A 15,962-nucleotide genomic window follows, 5' to 3' on the forward strand; every position below is an offset into this window, starting at 1 on the left:
GCGCGTTCGGTTATAAACTGCTCTCGGGGAAATTTGACGCGCTCTCTCATTAGTTAAAACGACGCGTTTTTATCAATATTTACGAACTATATGGGGCGCGAAATTGCCAATCGCACATCAACTAGTTTCACATTTCCCGGTTTGCAATTTGCAAACGACACAAAGACCAGGTTTTTATCGCAGAAATAATAGATGAGAGGCATTGAAATGACAGATAAAATTAATAACTCTGCCCTTTGCGATGATAAAACCGTTAAATAAATTATTAGCCTTCAATTCATCGCAGACTTTCGACAATAAAGCGCCCGTGTTCAACAGTACAGACTACAATGAGCTTAGTTTTAGTCCATCAGGGCGTAATTTATTTGATTATGTCTACCAACGCAGCGTAAAATGCGTTGGCTTGTTGCACGAGTAGTTAAATCGATTATCGCCGCTGCGCTACTTCAAAAGGCGCTGCCGTCGCATCCACCATCCCACTGTCACGTTGAAACCCCAGATGTCGCTCGAAAACTTTTTTCCATTTTTTAAGTGTCGTTTTTTCTGCCAGGCCCGCTCCAAACTCCCGAAGAAGCGTCGAAGAGTCCTTCCAGTCGAGCAACCCCGTCGCAAAAAAGTAGAGAACGCCACAAATCGAAGAATGAACGCCATCAAGCATCACCATCCGGCCGTATTCAAAGACGCTTTCGGTGGCGCTAAAATAGGTAACTGTCTGGCAAGCAGCGCCCTCTGTTGCTCAGTAGTGTCGTTCAGTGGCGCCCTCTCTCATCCCGTAGCCCACTGCCTCCACCTTATTGATCGTTGTGTGTACTAACCGTGACACTTTCTCCCCTTATAGGAAATGTTAATGGTGTGAATGTAATAGGTCTAGCCCTGCAAGGGCCGTCTGTCCCAAGCATTGCAGTGCTGCACCATAACGGACCCTACAGTCTGGCAGGTAGGTACCTAACACTCGTGTATTACTGGTTGCATAATCACACTCGATGTAATACGCTTCAAACAGATGGCGCAGAGATTAAACGCGCTTCAACGTATTCTGTGTTGCCTAACCGTGCGTCGTTTCAGGCGACAGCGAAGCCGACGCCTCCCTCGGCAGCATCCTGCCCCTGCAGCCCCGCCCCGCCACCACGGGCAGCATGGACATGCTGCCCCTCCAGCCCCGCTTCCTGCCCACCTTCGACCGCGAGTCGCGCTCCGAGCCGCGCGACCTGCCCGCCAAGCCCGACTCGAGTCCACTCAAAACCACCGAGACTGAGATCGGGCTGGCGAGCGTGCCGGCCATGGCCATCGGGAGCTCGACGGAGGTGCTGGTGAGCATCGTGGAGAACCAGGCGGGGCTGCGGCGCAACTCCTTCCTCTTCAACAACAACCAGAAGTCGCCGGACTGCGACGTGGTCAAGTCGCCCAGCACGGAGATGACGTGTTCGTCGGTGCAGTCGCCGCTGGTGGAGGGGCAGTGTCTGGAGGCGATGGAGGCTAGCGAGAAGGACCGGAAATAATTTTTTCTCTGTGTGGAGATGTGTAGTTGTTTGGAGGTGTTCTGGGGCGCAGGAACGGGTTTTGAGTGTGGCGCGAAAGTGGCGCAGTCGGTGGGATTGGGTTTTGGGGTTTTGTGGTGGCCGTTCCTGCGCCCCCTCTCGGTCTATCTTGAGTCCATTTCGACCTCTCGAGCACAACCCCGCGATTTCATTTGTTTTTTCCCGGAATCTATCGGCACTCGATTGGACGGGATAGATTGATCGTCCCCTATCAAGTCAAATTTGGCTATTTTGGGCCCAAGTCTCTGTTAAATGTTTATCAATGTGTTTTTGTTGACATCGTTCTATAGATGAGAGAGATTACGTGGAATGATGGGTTCGGTAAATCGGATTTGACGGCTGACATTTTACTGGATCCATTGGGTAGTAATTTATAACAATATGATGCTCATTGTAACGATTAGTAGTATATTTTTATAATAACCTTTTTCATTGTTGATATTATAATTAATAAAATGCTTTATCAGTCCACTCAATTATTTCTGAATGCCCTCCAAACGCGACAATTAGGACCGAACTTTATCAGCCAATCAAAGATAAGATAAAAACCTGTATTATTGACTGAGAATTTGTGATGAGAGGCGCATTTGTGATTGATTTTTTGTAAGAGCAAAATGACCGACCACGGTGACTCCGATCACCACCATACTCAAGATTCCGGTGACGGGAACCCAGCACCCATCGCGCCCCCACCGTACGTCTCCATGGTAGGAGACCACAATCCCGGAGGACACAAACCCCTCTCCACCAAGGAGTCCCTGCAGAACGACGACTTCTGGACCGTCCGCGAGCTCCTTTGGGGTATCCTCATTATAGTGATCGCGATCATCGTCCTCATCGTCGTGGGCTATTTAATCTCGTACCATCTGCCACAAGAAAAACCGAAATAAGTGATGAAAACTAAAAGTAATTGTTGTGCGCGTCTAATTTTTGTGTAATAAATGGACCTGAGGATGGGTTTGGAATGTGTTGTGCCATTATTCATGACCATACCGCATGTCAAGGGTCAACGGAAGATGGGTTTCAGGAACGCTAACGTCGTTCGGTAAACGGAGAAAATTGAATTTTCTCGGCGTTCTGACATGTGGAAGGATGAAGGATAAAAGAAAACTGATCCTTGATATGAAATGGCACCTTTCCGACGCTGCTCTATCAATAGCGGTGTTATTTATAATTATTTGTGTTACAATAAAAGTACATGTTAAGGCTGCGCTTTAATTAATCCGGTGGTTGCGTCCACAATAAGTGTGATATTCGATTTAACAGATGGCGTTTGATCGATTCAGAGGGTGGACGATTCAGGCTTAGGCTCATTATGCAAACTTTAAAAAATTTCAAGTGCCCTGTTTAATTAAATGTAACGAACCTCCGTGATTAAAATCCAGGGATTCTTTGATCCCATTTGATTTTAAAGAAACACGATCAAAGGAAAAAATAAATTGAACCGACTTCATTATTCCCTTATTATCAAACTTTGGACGGGGATTCAATCAATTTCCTCATGTCAATCGTGTTATTAAATTCCTCCAAAAAAGCCGATTGGAGACTTTGATTGATGGGAGAGCTAATGAGTTTAGGTAATGTGTAATTATGGCATTGTGTAGCCGCTAAATGGGGATTAGCGAAGCGAGGCAAGACAACAGAGGGAAGCCAGGTTGGGGTAGCGGAAGCAAGATGTGATTTTTTTCCGTTATATTATTATTTTAGAGAAAGAAATTGGGGTTAAAAATACAAGGTAAGTGGAATAAAACACTTTGAACATTAGACTTCGACGACACCTGCAAGACTTTTATTTTTCTTATCTTATCTCGCACAATGCAGACAATAGTTTAAAAGAGATACTTAACCAAATAAAAGAACATGAAATTCTGGAACAACCACTCCAGATAAAATTAATTAGAGTTTGTAGTGTGCATGATAATAAATAAGTTTTTATATTTAACTATTCGATACATTGCCACTTTGAGACTAACAAATCAATTCGACTTGCACAAAATTGAGTAAATTTTAATAACCGATGGTATTTAGGACAAAATTGATTTGTGGGATTATGTATAAATTAATAACCCGAATTTGGCGCAATAAAATGATTCAGAGCTATTGGATTGCGTTCCACTACAACTGCAGCTAATACAAATAACGGAAATAACATTTTGAGGTGCACTTGCTTTAATGTCAAATTTTGTTTCGTAAATTTATGAGTCATTTTGTTACAAACAAACTCGAAAACGTTGCGTACTCAGGGTCAACACGGAGTTTAATCCCGCCGTAAAATAAAACAAAGCGGGTTTGAGGAAAAAAGTCTCAAATCAATAAAAATAAATAACCCGTCGTCCATTCCCAGCCCTCTATTTATACAACAGTAGTATTCCAAACCTAAATAAATAAATAATTCCCGAGATCGCTTCGGCAAAACCTTGCACATTCTGCACTCATTCTTCCAAGTCACCTATATATAGAAAATCCATGTAAATCGATTCCTGCCAAAGGTCGCCCGACTTAATAAATAATCACATTTAATTAACCGAAATATTTTCTCTAATCAATTCTCAATCCCACATTAAAATTTTAAATAAATTATAAGCATCATAACACCGATCACGCACTCGCCCCATCGACCTCCTCATTTAATTTTACATTATTTTATTTTTACCACACGTCTTGCTCCCCTCACCTACTTACCATAAATAAATAAGGACTTTCCCGACTTTCCCGAACCGAGGAAACTTTCTCGTCCCAGATGATACAAATTAGATTAAAATCCATTTTTGAGTCGCGCAACCCCGCAATAAATACAGAACGCGAAAGTGTTATGAAAGTTGAATATTACGAAATCCGGGTCAATTTTCCGGGACGCAGGGCGCATGCGACTCGCCGGAATTAATGGCAGGTGCATAAGAAGGGTGAGAATTTTTTATTTTTCAGGGACGGCGAATCGGCGCGATTTCATTCAAAGGCGCTTAATCAAAAATTGAGCCGATTTTATTTCCCAACCCATCTGCAGAATTTTTCTCTATATTTTTTGGAATACACAGGAAACGGTTTTTGCTGAAGTCGATTTCTAATCAAATCCCCCGACACTTTTTTGCACGATTTGCACGAGTCTTTAAAATTTTGGAAATGTTTCAGGAGAAAGATAGAGTGTTTAGTGCAGAAGCTGGCTCTACCCCCTCCACTCAATGCTACTCGTTTTTGTGATTAATTTTTAGTTCTAGTTTTTCCAATATATTTGGTACATCTAGGTCAAGAATATTTTTTGCTGAGAAAGTGGGTTTCCGGTCTGGCGGGAAACGCCCGAGGTGCCGTAAATTGTGGTCTTTTCTGAAATATCGCAATCCGGCCCAATTTGGGCGTAATGATGATGATTATTTTGATGGAGATGGGGGAATTGAAATGAGCATAATTAAGCATCCAATAACACAAGCAATTGAACAGCAGCGTAATGGAAATCGATATGCTTGGGTAAATATTTGTTTGCTGGGTAATGAGTAGAGTAGCTGGTAGTTGGAGTTTTATAAGGTGTGAGCAAGGGCGTGATTGAGATTAATTTGATATTGATAGACCTTGGTTTATGTATAGAGAAAAGTTAATAAATTCGCAATGAGCGAATGAGGCACTTTTGGCTCTTCCTGAAGTTTGCTTTAAAACTTTTATTTTTATGGAAACAGAGTTAATTTTGTTTTTGCAAGTGATTTTTTATTTAACGCTTTTGCCTCCCGAGGTTTTGAGATCTGAACAAGACTGACAGGAGGGAATTTGTTTTTAAATAATTTTCGCCGTCGTCGATCTTTCTCTTGTTCTTGTTAGTTTTTCAGACGGGGGCATGTTATCGATTAACATGTAGAGAGGATTTTCTGGTACACAGTTCATTTTTAAAAACGAATATTCAAAGATATTTAGACAAAACTTTTTAAATTGGGTTTATATGGTAATTTTTGCAGTTTGATTGGTTTTATTTTAATTGTGTTTTCAATACCGCCATTTAATTGGATTTAATTCGAGATTGTAGATAGAGTGCGTAACGCAGAAGCTGGTCCTCGTCATTTGGAAAGGGAACGTGAGGTTGAAAATGTCGTATAGGTTAATTTTTGGTATTTTGTTTAATTTTTTTCTTCTAAGTCGGCCGTGGCAAGTAGAAAGTAGAGAGAAAGAGAAATGTATCAAGTAAGTAGTGTAACAAAATCTGGACGTTGGAGTGTAGACACTTTGAGTAAAAATAAATAAATAATTCAGTCGAGCGAGCCACGATCGATTCCACTCAAACCTCAACCCGTTGTCTTCCCTGAAAACTTCCCTAAAATATGTGTTTGGATAGTTTCTCAACAAACAAAAGAAGTCCCCTTCCCCCATCTGGGCATCGCCTTATCCAATTTTTGTCTTCCGCCGAATCGCCGACAGAGCAAAACTTCGCCCTCTAACCATATTTACCCCGACATTAAATTCCGAACTTCTTAAACGCATTCAAACTAGTTTAGCTGAAATCCCGCCACCCCCGAATCCGCCGCCCGCCCCTATTGATTACCTCAATATTTGTACACCAGTTATATCGGACATCAAAGTAAATGTGAGTCAGCGGCATTCGTTTCACGCAACCTGAAAGGGGTGGCGTCTGCATGCGTCAAAATTGCCCCCACGCGCCCCGCTCCCAGCGCCGCCGCCGCCGCTCAGTGTGTTCCAGGCCGGCGGCGAGCCCTCATGCGCCCTCCGCTCCTGAAAAAAAGCAGCGATTTTCGGCGCGCCGAAAACTGAAAAACCGGCCGGAGGCGGCGGCGACCACGGGGGCGGCTGGCGGTGCGGCGGCGATCGCGACGCGGGCCCCAAGTCGGCGATCGATCGGGTTATCGAGTTTGTAGCGACTGGAACAAAGCGTAATGCAACTGTGACGAGTGAGTTTTTCACGCCGAAACTTTCATTAATGCCTGAAATGTCGCTGGAATGTCAACGGTGAAAAGATGCGACGCCACTGACAGGTCGGAGAAGCACAACACGAAGAAGCGCAAGGTAAGCGAAAAATCGAAGCCGAAATTTCGGCAAAAACGCGCCGGGATCGGACGACGGATTTTCGGAACGCCCCCACGAAAATTGAAAAGTGATGGATGGACGCCATTTTTGGGACTGACAGGTGAGAAAAGTCCAAAATGGCGATTTACGCCCCCTTTTTTGTTTTGGTCGGGGGCGGCGGCGGCGGCGGCGGGATGCGGCTTCCATCGGGGGACCTTTTGTCGTGGTCAGTTCGTGCGATGTTGTGAAGTCGGCGTCAATCACTCGACGAATCGTGGAGTGGCCGAAATTTCGGGATGGTTCTGTTTTCGAACAACTTCTCTTATTTATAAAGATATCGATCTCGAATTCGCCTTTCTGACTTTATGGCCACTAACACGACTGAAGAGTATCTAAGTTTTATATGCAGGTTGGTCAATTTACGACTTCTTTGGCGGGGAAAACAACCATATTGTCTTTTCTTTATGTATTTGGATCAATATGGGCTTTTTGTTATAGCCGGGGGATCAAAACCTAATACTGTCGAAATTAAGTCACAAGTTTTCTTCAGGAAAGAAGACCTGATTATAATTTACGACTGTTTTCAATATTCGGACATCCCTCGCTTAATTTTTAATCAAGCTTCGAATACCTAAGTTAAATTGAGCTACTTCTGGACACGAGAAGCTCGACGATAACCTTACCGAAAATTTAATTTTGTTTTTACCCTTGACACAATTAGGTGTCCTCAAGCTGCGCCATCGAAAGTAAAAATAACATAAAACCAAGGATTACAGCACTTTTTTAGTCATTTTTTTCAGTATTAGCTTTCAGTACCGAAACACAGCTTGTCAAGAATTCATAAATCCTGAACAGCAGCCAACCTCACGAGGCAAATAAATATTTCATTTTTGAACATTTTCTCCTGGCAAGAAGTAATTTAATATCCACGAACACATCATTGTTTTCTACACCTTCACATAAACAGCACAAAGTCCATTAGCAACCACAACCAACCGCAGAGAAAAAAATTACCAAGCACATATTAACATTGATTAAAGCGTTCCAGACTCTTGGGAAAAAATGTTTAAGTAACAAACGTGCTGTAAAATACTTCTTCGTTTTGAGTACAACTAAGACAACATTAATTATTTCTGTTGGAACTTTGTTCCAAGTGGCAGCACATTACTTGAAAATATTTACTTTAACGCAAATGTACGTAAAACAAATTATAAAACACGTAACGAGCTTCCAGAGGTTAAGTAAGTAGTGTCTCGCCTTTTAGACACACTTTTGTCATCTGTGGAGACCAGTCTGGGTCTTTTGGTACAAGCTAATATAAAACTGAAGAAAAAATAACGATTTCTCTTTAAAGAGTTCTTTTTCCAATAGAAAGTACTGAATTGCAAGGTTCTGGCTGATACATAAGATGCACCTGATTTGTTGTAACTTCGGTACAGAACTGTTCAAAATTTGTGAGTTCCATTGAGGAACAATAAGAAATGGTTGAAGATGAAGCACTCTAAAAAATGTTTGACATAGAAAATAATCATCTGCTGAGACTAAAGATCAGGTAGTACCAGAACTTGACGAACTCACTCAAGACTGCATTTTAAAACTGACGCCAAAGGCTTTCGAAGATATTAGTACACCAACCTATAAAAAACGAAACTAATATTCTGCCCAAAATATAAATGATAATTTTGGAGAAATAAAAATTTGCCGAATGTGTATAGCGAAATATAAAGTCTATGTCTAAAATGAAACAAATAATAATTGGAGCTAAAAAGATGTGGCACGAAGCACCTAGAGGATAAAAGAACTTCCGAAGGCAAAATGTTTTAAACACAGCTTGAAAAATTCTTGTAAATCCTCCCTTTGTTATAAATCAATATGATCGATATGGAAAATATAATCACCGAGGAAATGAAACAAATAGCTTATGATTCTGGTCATGTCGAATGATTTTAGTACAGTAAATAATAAAATTCCGGAATACTCGGAGAGTCAAGTTTTACAGTTTAATAATGAAGTAGATACCTTGAAAGCTGAACTGATAAATCATCCTAGTACTCAAATTCGAGAATTAAACGCAAACTTGATCTATAGAGAAACAAATTTGTTTGACATTAAATAAAATACATGAAGAAGTTGTAATCTAAGTAATACGTAAGCTTAAATCAAAGTTAACAGCTGAGCCGGATTTAATTACATCTTTTGTTATTAAAGACTGTGCCGTCGTTTTCTCCAAGTCACTAACGACTTTATTTAAATCTTAGATTCTTCCACTTATCAAATTAGAATTCAATTCCTTTTTATACACTAAAAAAATAAGTCAGTGAAATGGTGAAAGGAGGTGGGCGGGGATAAGTTTAGCTTTTTTCGAGTCTTACGAGAAAGCCCCACCCACCCACCCTTTCTTTTCTTAGAGGATATATCATTTATCAAAATTAGTCTTATCTTAGCAGGTACTAGCTCCGCCCACCCATGCTGTTCTCATTCAAACGATTTTATTTCTGTACAGTATAAGATCCACCTTTAATTCTGACTAGATAAAATAAATCACTGAAATAGAGGCGGGGTGGGCTGGCGGGGTTAATTATATGTTCCTTTATAGAGCTGGAATGGGAAATAACAGAACGTAAGATTTTAAAAAAAGAAAAAAAACGCGCTAATGATAATGTTTTTATTGTGCTCTTTGCTATAAGATTTATTTCTTATTTCAGAAGAAAAAAATGAGAGAACGGGTGGGTGGGCGGAGCTAAGTTTAACTTTTGGGTACGGAGTCTTTTGTAAACAAGAAATAGCCCCGCCCACCCAGCCTTTATTTTCTTGAAGGGTATGTGATTTAGCAAAATCAATCTTACTAGACTTTATTTCTGTTTACTATAAGATCCACCTTTCATTCGCTTAGATAAAATGAATCACTGAAAGGGTGGCGGGTTGGATGGGCGGGGTTAAACTGTTAAAAAAAAAACTCTCTCTAACTCTCTCAGCTTTATTGGAATATTATTTACAAAATCGTTCTCAGTATGTTTCCTGTTTGGGATACCGTCTAAATCTTACAGTCAACGGTGTGGAGTACCACAAGGTTCGGTGCTCGAACCGTTCCTCGTTAATATATACACGGTGATTATTTTATCTGTTCACGCCTGGATAAGTCCGAATAGGTAACACAGTTTCCTTAAACGACGTCGTTTTAAATTTTTTATAAACAATAGATGGCAATGATTGCTCCAGAATTATGACAAATTAATTCTAACAGTCAAATTATTTTTAACTTTTGGCAACAGTGCTTTCGAATTCGGATTAAAACCAATATGCTTTTAACTTTAGGAAAGTGTGATGGAAATCAGACGATACAATTCCTTCTAACCAAGCATTCAGAAGACTCGAAAAAAAATAAGAGAAGTTGATTAGTTTAAGAAAACTAAAGTGAATTGTCCTACAGTACGAACGTCAGCAAATAAAGCTAAATTTTGTTTATTTTATTTTGTTTATATCCGCTTAAGTATCGAATAAAGTACCTTCTACTTTCTTTAAATTTTGCCATTATTGACGTCTTCGTTGTCATTATGACATAGTGTGATTTTTGTGTTGTTGCATTTATCCTAGCTGTGATTGTCTATTTAAAAAGATTGATAGATTAATCAAAGTTGCTTATGATATGTAAGTATAATGTGTTGCCTACACGAAAATATTCAGGCGTGAACAGATAAAATAATCAACCTGTATATAAACGATGTCACAAAGAAAATGACATTTAAGTGTTTAATGTATGTAGACGATTATTTTTTTTCTTTTTAGAAATTAAATTACTTCATCTACATACAAATCTCTTGGTTTTCTTATTCGAAATACTAGAGATATAAACGACAGCCATAACTATTTTCCAAAAGTAAAAATTTGAATTAAGACTTCAACTGAAAGTGCCAAAACTTTCTATGTATCGTCTCGAGTCTTTTTTTTTGTTGAAATAGTTGTCATCATTTCTTATAAATTAAACTCGATCGTCCCACTATAACAGCGGCGGGACGCTATTTTGTCGAAATCCAAACTGCATAAAATTTCGCTCAAACTATAGTCGGGGCCTCCAGTCGGTGATGTTTGTTAGAAGCACTGGAAACTTAGTCCGATATTTTCCTCTCGTGCTCTAATAAAATATCCGTTTCTCGCGTCGTTAACACTGGCTGCTCCGGCTTCCCGTTAATAACCCCTACGAAACGAAAAATCCCATAAACCCGTCCCATCAGCCGCCACGCCTCTTAAATATTTTGTTCCTTTTAACACAAAAAGTAATCTAGCGCACTACGAGCAACCCTTCCACAAAAGAAAAGCTCATATTCATGAAACCTATTTTCTGCGCACCCGCTCACTATTATTTACATCTCAAGCATCACTTCTAAAACACATTTTCCAGCGAGTAAACACGGAAGAAAATTCATATCCTCCGCCGTTATTTTTTATCTCGTTTTAGTTTCAAGATTCCGCTCAAAACACACACATAATGATAAAACATTAAGCCGTTTTCTCCAACTTTACTTGTCGCGGCCAACCTCGATCCATTGTTTGGAAGGTGTAACATTTCCTGGCGTCCTAAGCTTTTGTTCTAGTCGCCGGATTTGGGGTTTGGGGGATATTTAGTGCCGCCGAACGAACGTTCTTCGCCGCGACGGTGTTCCACTGCGGATGCCGTAAATTAGCCGGCGGTTCGGCGATTAGCGGGACGTATAATTGGTTGCATAAGCGCAACTGTCAATATCTCGTCGAAATTTGAGCTCGTTCATTTGGTACTTATCGATTTGGATTTTTCGGCAATTAGACGGAGCGCCGCGGGGCTAATGGGGACCGAATTTCAGGGCTCACGTGACCGCGGGTTACCGCGTTCGACATGAGAACGTCGAACAACGGAATTCGCTTTAATGTTATTACGAGTCGCATAACTCGGAGGGAAATTGATATGGAGAGAAATGTAAATGTTTCCGTATTTTTCCGGGCAAATATCCATCGGTTAGGTTTTTCCAGGATCAGGATGTTGACTTGTCTTATTTCGCTTCCACTCGACTCGGTACTGAGGGAATGTAATATTTTTTTATTCGCTAGAGAATGCACTGGAAGTGCACGGGGGCGGGTATTTGATAACTCGGGCGAATGCGGCCACTATTTGTTGTATCGATCGATTACTTAAGTAAATGTATGACTACTACTACTATGATGTTAAATTTAGGTGCTCGTTCAGCGAGAGCACGAGTTTGATGGCATATATCAGCCTTAAGCGGGCTGTATTATACAAGCAGGATCATAAATTGCGAAGAAGAATGTAAAACTTTGCAATTGTTTGCTACAGAAAGAACTCATTTATAAAAATCGTAAATATCAAAGCACGAAGTTCCAGCCTTGTGGGACTGCACGTGATTTGAACTGAAACGAGTTAATTAATCACAAGGAGTGCTTTCGTAAAGTCAGGAACTACTTCAGCCTTACTTCGCGAATTTAATGATTCAGTTATAAATTATGAGAAATTAATTTGTAACAGATGATTGATGCCCAGAAAGTCATGCCAATTAAACCGAGAAATGAAAAATTCGGTTTAGGCGCTTTTCGCAATTCAACGTTTCATATGAATTTTACAAAAAACTTCGACCTTGAGCACGAACTCAGAATTTGCGAAATCGCCGCCCCCGCGCCGGCTGCTATTGTGGTGTCCCCGACTTTTCCGTTGCTAATTTCCGCCGCCTCTCCCTCAATTTTTCCCCGGAAATAAAGTACAAATGGATACAAAAAGCCACAATTATTAACCCCTCCCTCTTAATGGCATTCTAAAACTTCCTCATGCCGCATAAAACATTAACGAATATTTGAAAACGCGCACGAACAAATCCGGCGAAAATCTCCCTAAGCATCCCTCATCCAAGATTAACGATAAGAGCGCCAAGTAGCAGAAACCGCCCCCAAACGAACTCATTAAATCAAATTATTTAATATCTGGTCGCTTCCGGTCCGGACGCGCCGAACTCGCCAATTAACGCGGGACGCGTTTCCTTCGGTTTTAATCGCGTTACAGGCGAAATTGTTTCTACGACTCCGTACGCGCATTTTTTGACAGTTTCGCAACGTTATTTTCGATTTCGCCGGCGAAATTTAATAACGGAGCGAGAAAAGAAAGGATCGATGCTGCTTCGCGAAATTATGATGTACATGTGCAGGAACGTAATGTGGTTTTTTTGCGCGTTACGAACGTCTGCACGAGATCCTGGCACAGGATAATAAACTTTAACTAGGGCGAGATACGCCGCAAATGCACAGATGGCGCAGAAACGTAATAAACGACAGAAAAGTACGACAAAAACGCTTTTAAAAGGGATCGATCGGGGGTGAACTTCGATGACCTTTGGTAATTTCGGAAGCATTTCACTTGATCTGAAGCGCTAAATGCTTTTTCGTTCCTGATAAGTGATTTTCTTACAAGAGCTGCATGCATCGATTTCTACTTAGAGCTTCGACTCATAGCGGGATGTTTTTATTTCGGGGCTCGGGATGGATAGGTGAAGAGGGTCAGTGCGATGAATCCCACGGGGGCACTTTTTAAGTTCTAGGTGCGAGTTTTCCCGCAAACAATTAGTAACCGGAGCTCCCCCAAAAACTCCAAACAACTCAATTGACTGAACTACCACCAAACACTAATCAGGTTTGTTGCCTTTGTGTCTCGGCCATCTCAAATTGCATTATGTCACTCCTCATTATCTCGCTCTGACCCGATCTCTCCCATCTGATATCCTTATAGACAAGATTAAGTGACAAGACAAGCATCGATTCATTAGACGCGAAGCTCCTTTAAAATTTCACCGCCAACAAAAAAACTTCAATGGCGTACTTTGAGTAATTAAGAAGAGCAATTACGGCCGGCTTAAACGGGCCTCAATCACTCGACGGTGTGATGATTCCTTAATTGGGAAGGAAAGGTGCCTGCACTAGATCGGGATTTCATCGATCTTCGAGGTAAAGCGAACTTAAATAAAGAGAAAGTTTGGTAATTAAGCGAAGGTTCGCTTAAAGAACTGCCGTGTTTAATTTCGCAGCGAGTATAAAATAGCCGAACATATAAATCTCGCGCTGGAAGTCTGCAACATGGCGCAGTCACTAGGATTCACGACACACGTTATTAAGACATAATTTTATCTACTCTTTTATCACCCAATAAGCGCCAGACGCGACCTCGGGCTAAATAAATTTAAACTTGTTTTTCTTTCACGACGAAAATTTTATTATTCCAATTCGATGATGTTTTCGTACGTCGAGTCGTTTCTGGTTGGCACCCCGCGTCTCGTCGAGCGCAAGGGTGTTAGTCTGCGGCCTTTTCCGTTCATCTCGGCGGTTTGTTTAAGCGGCATCTCTTTACAGGAAGCAGGGTGCTTCACCCTCACACACAAGATGTATCGAGTAAGCCATTTGGCGATCCACCCTTGCGATAAACTCCGACTCAAACTTCTCGAAGAAGCATTAAAGTTTGTAAGAAAGATGCTGATTACTCGTCGATAAATTTGATTATTTGGCGATGGAGTTGTGGACTTTTTATCTGCTTGCTTCGCCCTGTTTACAGCGAGGGGAGGGCCCGCAATTTTCGCCGCATTCAGGGTTTTGTGGGTTTTAGAACGGGGCGCGAGCGGTGCATCGGGGTGGAAGGGGAGAAGCTCGGGGGGATTGGAGCAGGTTTGTGCATTCAGAGTCTAGGCGGATGAGCGATGACGATGCACTTTTGGGCGACCTAAATATTGGCAAGACTGAAGTTACTAAAAGATTGACAAGTTCAAATATCGAGAAATCGAACAATGGAGAAATTGAGATCTCAAAAAAAAATTTTAATCGAAGATTTAAAAATGGAAAAACTGAAAAATCGCAAAGATGAGTATAATCAAAAAATCGAAAATTTTAAAAATCTATAAATTTTAAAGCAGAAAAATCGAAATACGAATAGTGAAAAAATCAAAGATGCAACAATCGAAACATCAAGAACATCGAAAAATTGGAAAATCCAAGAATTGAAAAATTCCCAAAATGCAATTGTGAAAATTCGAAAAATCGAGAAATTTTAATTTTTTATTGAGGAATTAAAAAACTGAAAAATCAAGAAAACGCAAAAAATCGACAACTGAAAATACAAAAAATTGGGAAATCAATAAATTAAAAAATTTAAACATCGAAAAATTGGAAAATTCAAAAATCAAAAAATCTAAAAGATAAAAATTGAACGATCCACAAATCGAAAAACCGAAAAATTGAATAATCGAAAAATTGAGACATCGATATCTCGATAAATTGAGAAATCGAAAAATTGAAAAATCGACAAGCCGAAAAATCGAGAGATCGAAAATTCCAAAATTTAAAAAATCCAAAAGAAAATTGAAGAATAGAAAAACTAAAAAATCGAGAAATTGAAAAATTCCAAAATTGTAAATGATGAAAATTTGGTAAATTTAAAAATTAAAAAATTGGGTCAACGAAATTTTGAAAAATCGAAAAATCGGAACAACGAAAAATTGAAAAACTGGAACATCGAGAAACGAAGCATCAAAAGATTGAAAAGTCGAAAAATCGAAAATTTGAGAAATCAAAAGATTGTGAAACCAAAAACTGAAAAATCTAAAATTTTAAAATTCGAAAAAAGTAAAAAATAGAGAAATCTAAAAATCAAAAAAACTGAAGAACAAGAAAAATCCCAAAACTGCCATTGAAAAATCGGAAGAAAAATTGAAAAATCAAAAGAAATCTAAAATTGAAAAATTGACGAATCGAAATATTCACAAATCCCAAAAATGAAAAATCGAAAAAATGAAAAAATCCACAACTGAAACATTAGAACATCGAAAAATTGGAAAATTCAAATTTTGAAAAATCGAAAAGCTGAGAAATCGAAAAATCGAAAAGTTAAAAATTGAAAAATTTTACAACTTTAAATTAAAAAAATCTACAAATCGAAAAACCGAAAAATTGAACAATCGGAATCTCGATAAATCTAAAAAGTGAAAAATGAAAAACTGAGATTAAAAAATCCAAAATTTAAAAAATTGGAAAATTCAAAAACCAGAAAATTGAAGAATCGAAAAACTGAAAAATAGAGAAATTGAAAAAATACAGAACTGTAAATGACGAAATTTCGAGAAACCTAAAAATTATAAAATTGGGCCATCGAAAAATTGGAAAAGTAGAAAAATCGAAAAAAAACGGAATATCGAGAAATGGTCAGAAGATCGAAAAGTCGTAAAATCGAACAATTAAGAAATTTAAATCATCCAAAATCGAAAAATCGAAAAGTTAATTGAAAAATTAAAAAAAAAATTAACAAAAATCTAAAAATCGGTAATTTGACAGTTTGAAAATCGGGAAACTGAAAAATGGAAAAATTTAAAAACGGAAAAATTGAAAACCGAAAAATTTTAAATCGAG

General features: G+C 39.5%; 2 protein-coding genes across 9 annotated transcripts in view; both read left to right on the forward strand.

Annotated features, from left to right (window-relative positions):
* The window catches only part of LOC135132597 (potassium voltage-gated channel protein Shaw-like), a 46,889-nt gene extending 44,882 nt beyond the window's left edge, over window positions 1-2,007 (forward strand). For 2 of the 4 annotated variants that reach the window (XM_064060724.1, XM_064060726.1), the window contains exons 8-10: window positions 551-704; window positions 839-937; window positions 1,066-2,007. In XM_064060724.1, coding sequence (XP_063916794.1) covers window positions 551-704; window positions 839-937; window positions 1,066-1,499 — 687 coding nt within the window. In that variant the 3' untranslated portion in view covers window positions 1,500-2,007. The remainder of the gene's footprint in view (window positions 1-550; window positions 705-838; window positions 938-1,065) is intronic. The other 2 variants (XM_064060725.1, XM_064060727.1) reach the window with 2 other exon arrangements.
* A 4,220-nt stretch (window positions 2,008-6,227) lies between these two features.
* LOC135132797 (potassium voltage-gated channel protein Shaw) overlaps window positions 6,228-15,962 on the forward strand; it is a 61,121-nt gene continuing 51,386 nt past the window's right edge. For all 5 annotated transcript variants that reach the window (XM_064060998.1, XM_064060999.1, XM_064061000.1 and 2 more), the window contains exon 1: window positions 6,228-6,539. The gene's annotated coding sequence lies outside the window, so the exon portion shown is untranslated. The remainder of the gene's footprint in view (window positions 6,540-15,962) is intronic.

This window comes from Zophobas morio, unplaced genomic scaffold (assembly GCF_036711695.1).
Source record: "Zophobas morio isolate AGI-343-1 ecotype UQ-CSIRO unplaced genomic scaffold, CSIRO_AGI_Zmor_V1 ptg000021l, whole genome shotgun sequence".
Classification (NCBI taxonomy): Eukaryota; Metazoa; Arthropoda; class Insecta; order Coleoptera; family Tenebrionidae; genus Zophobas; species Zophobas morio.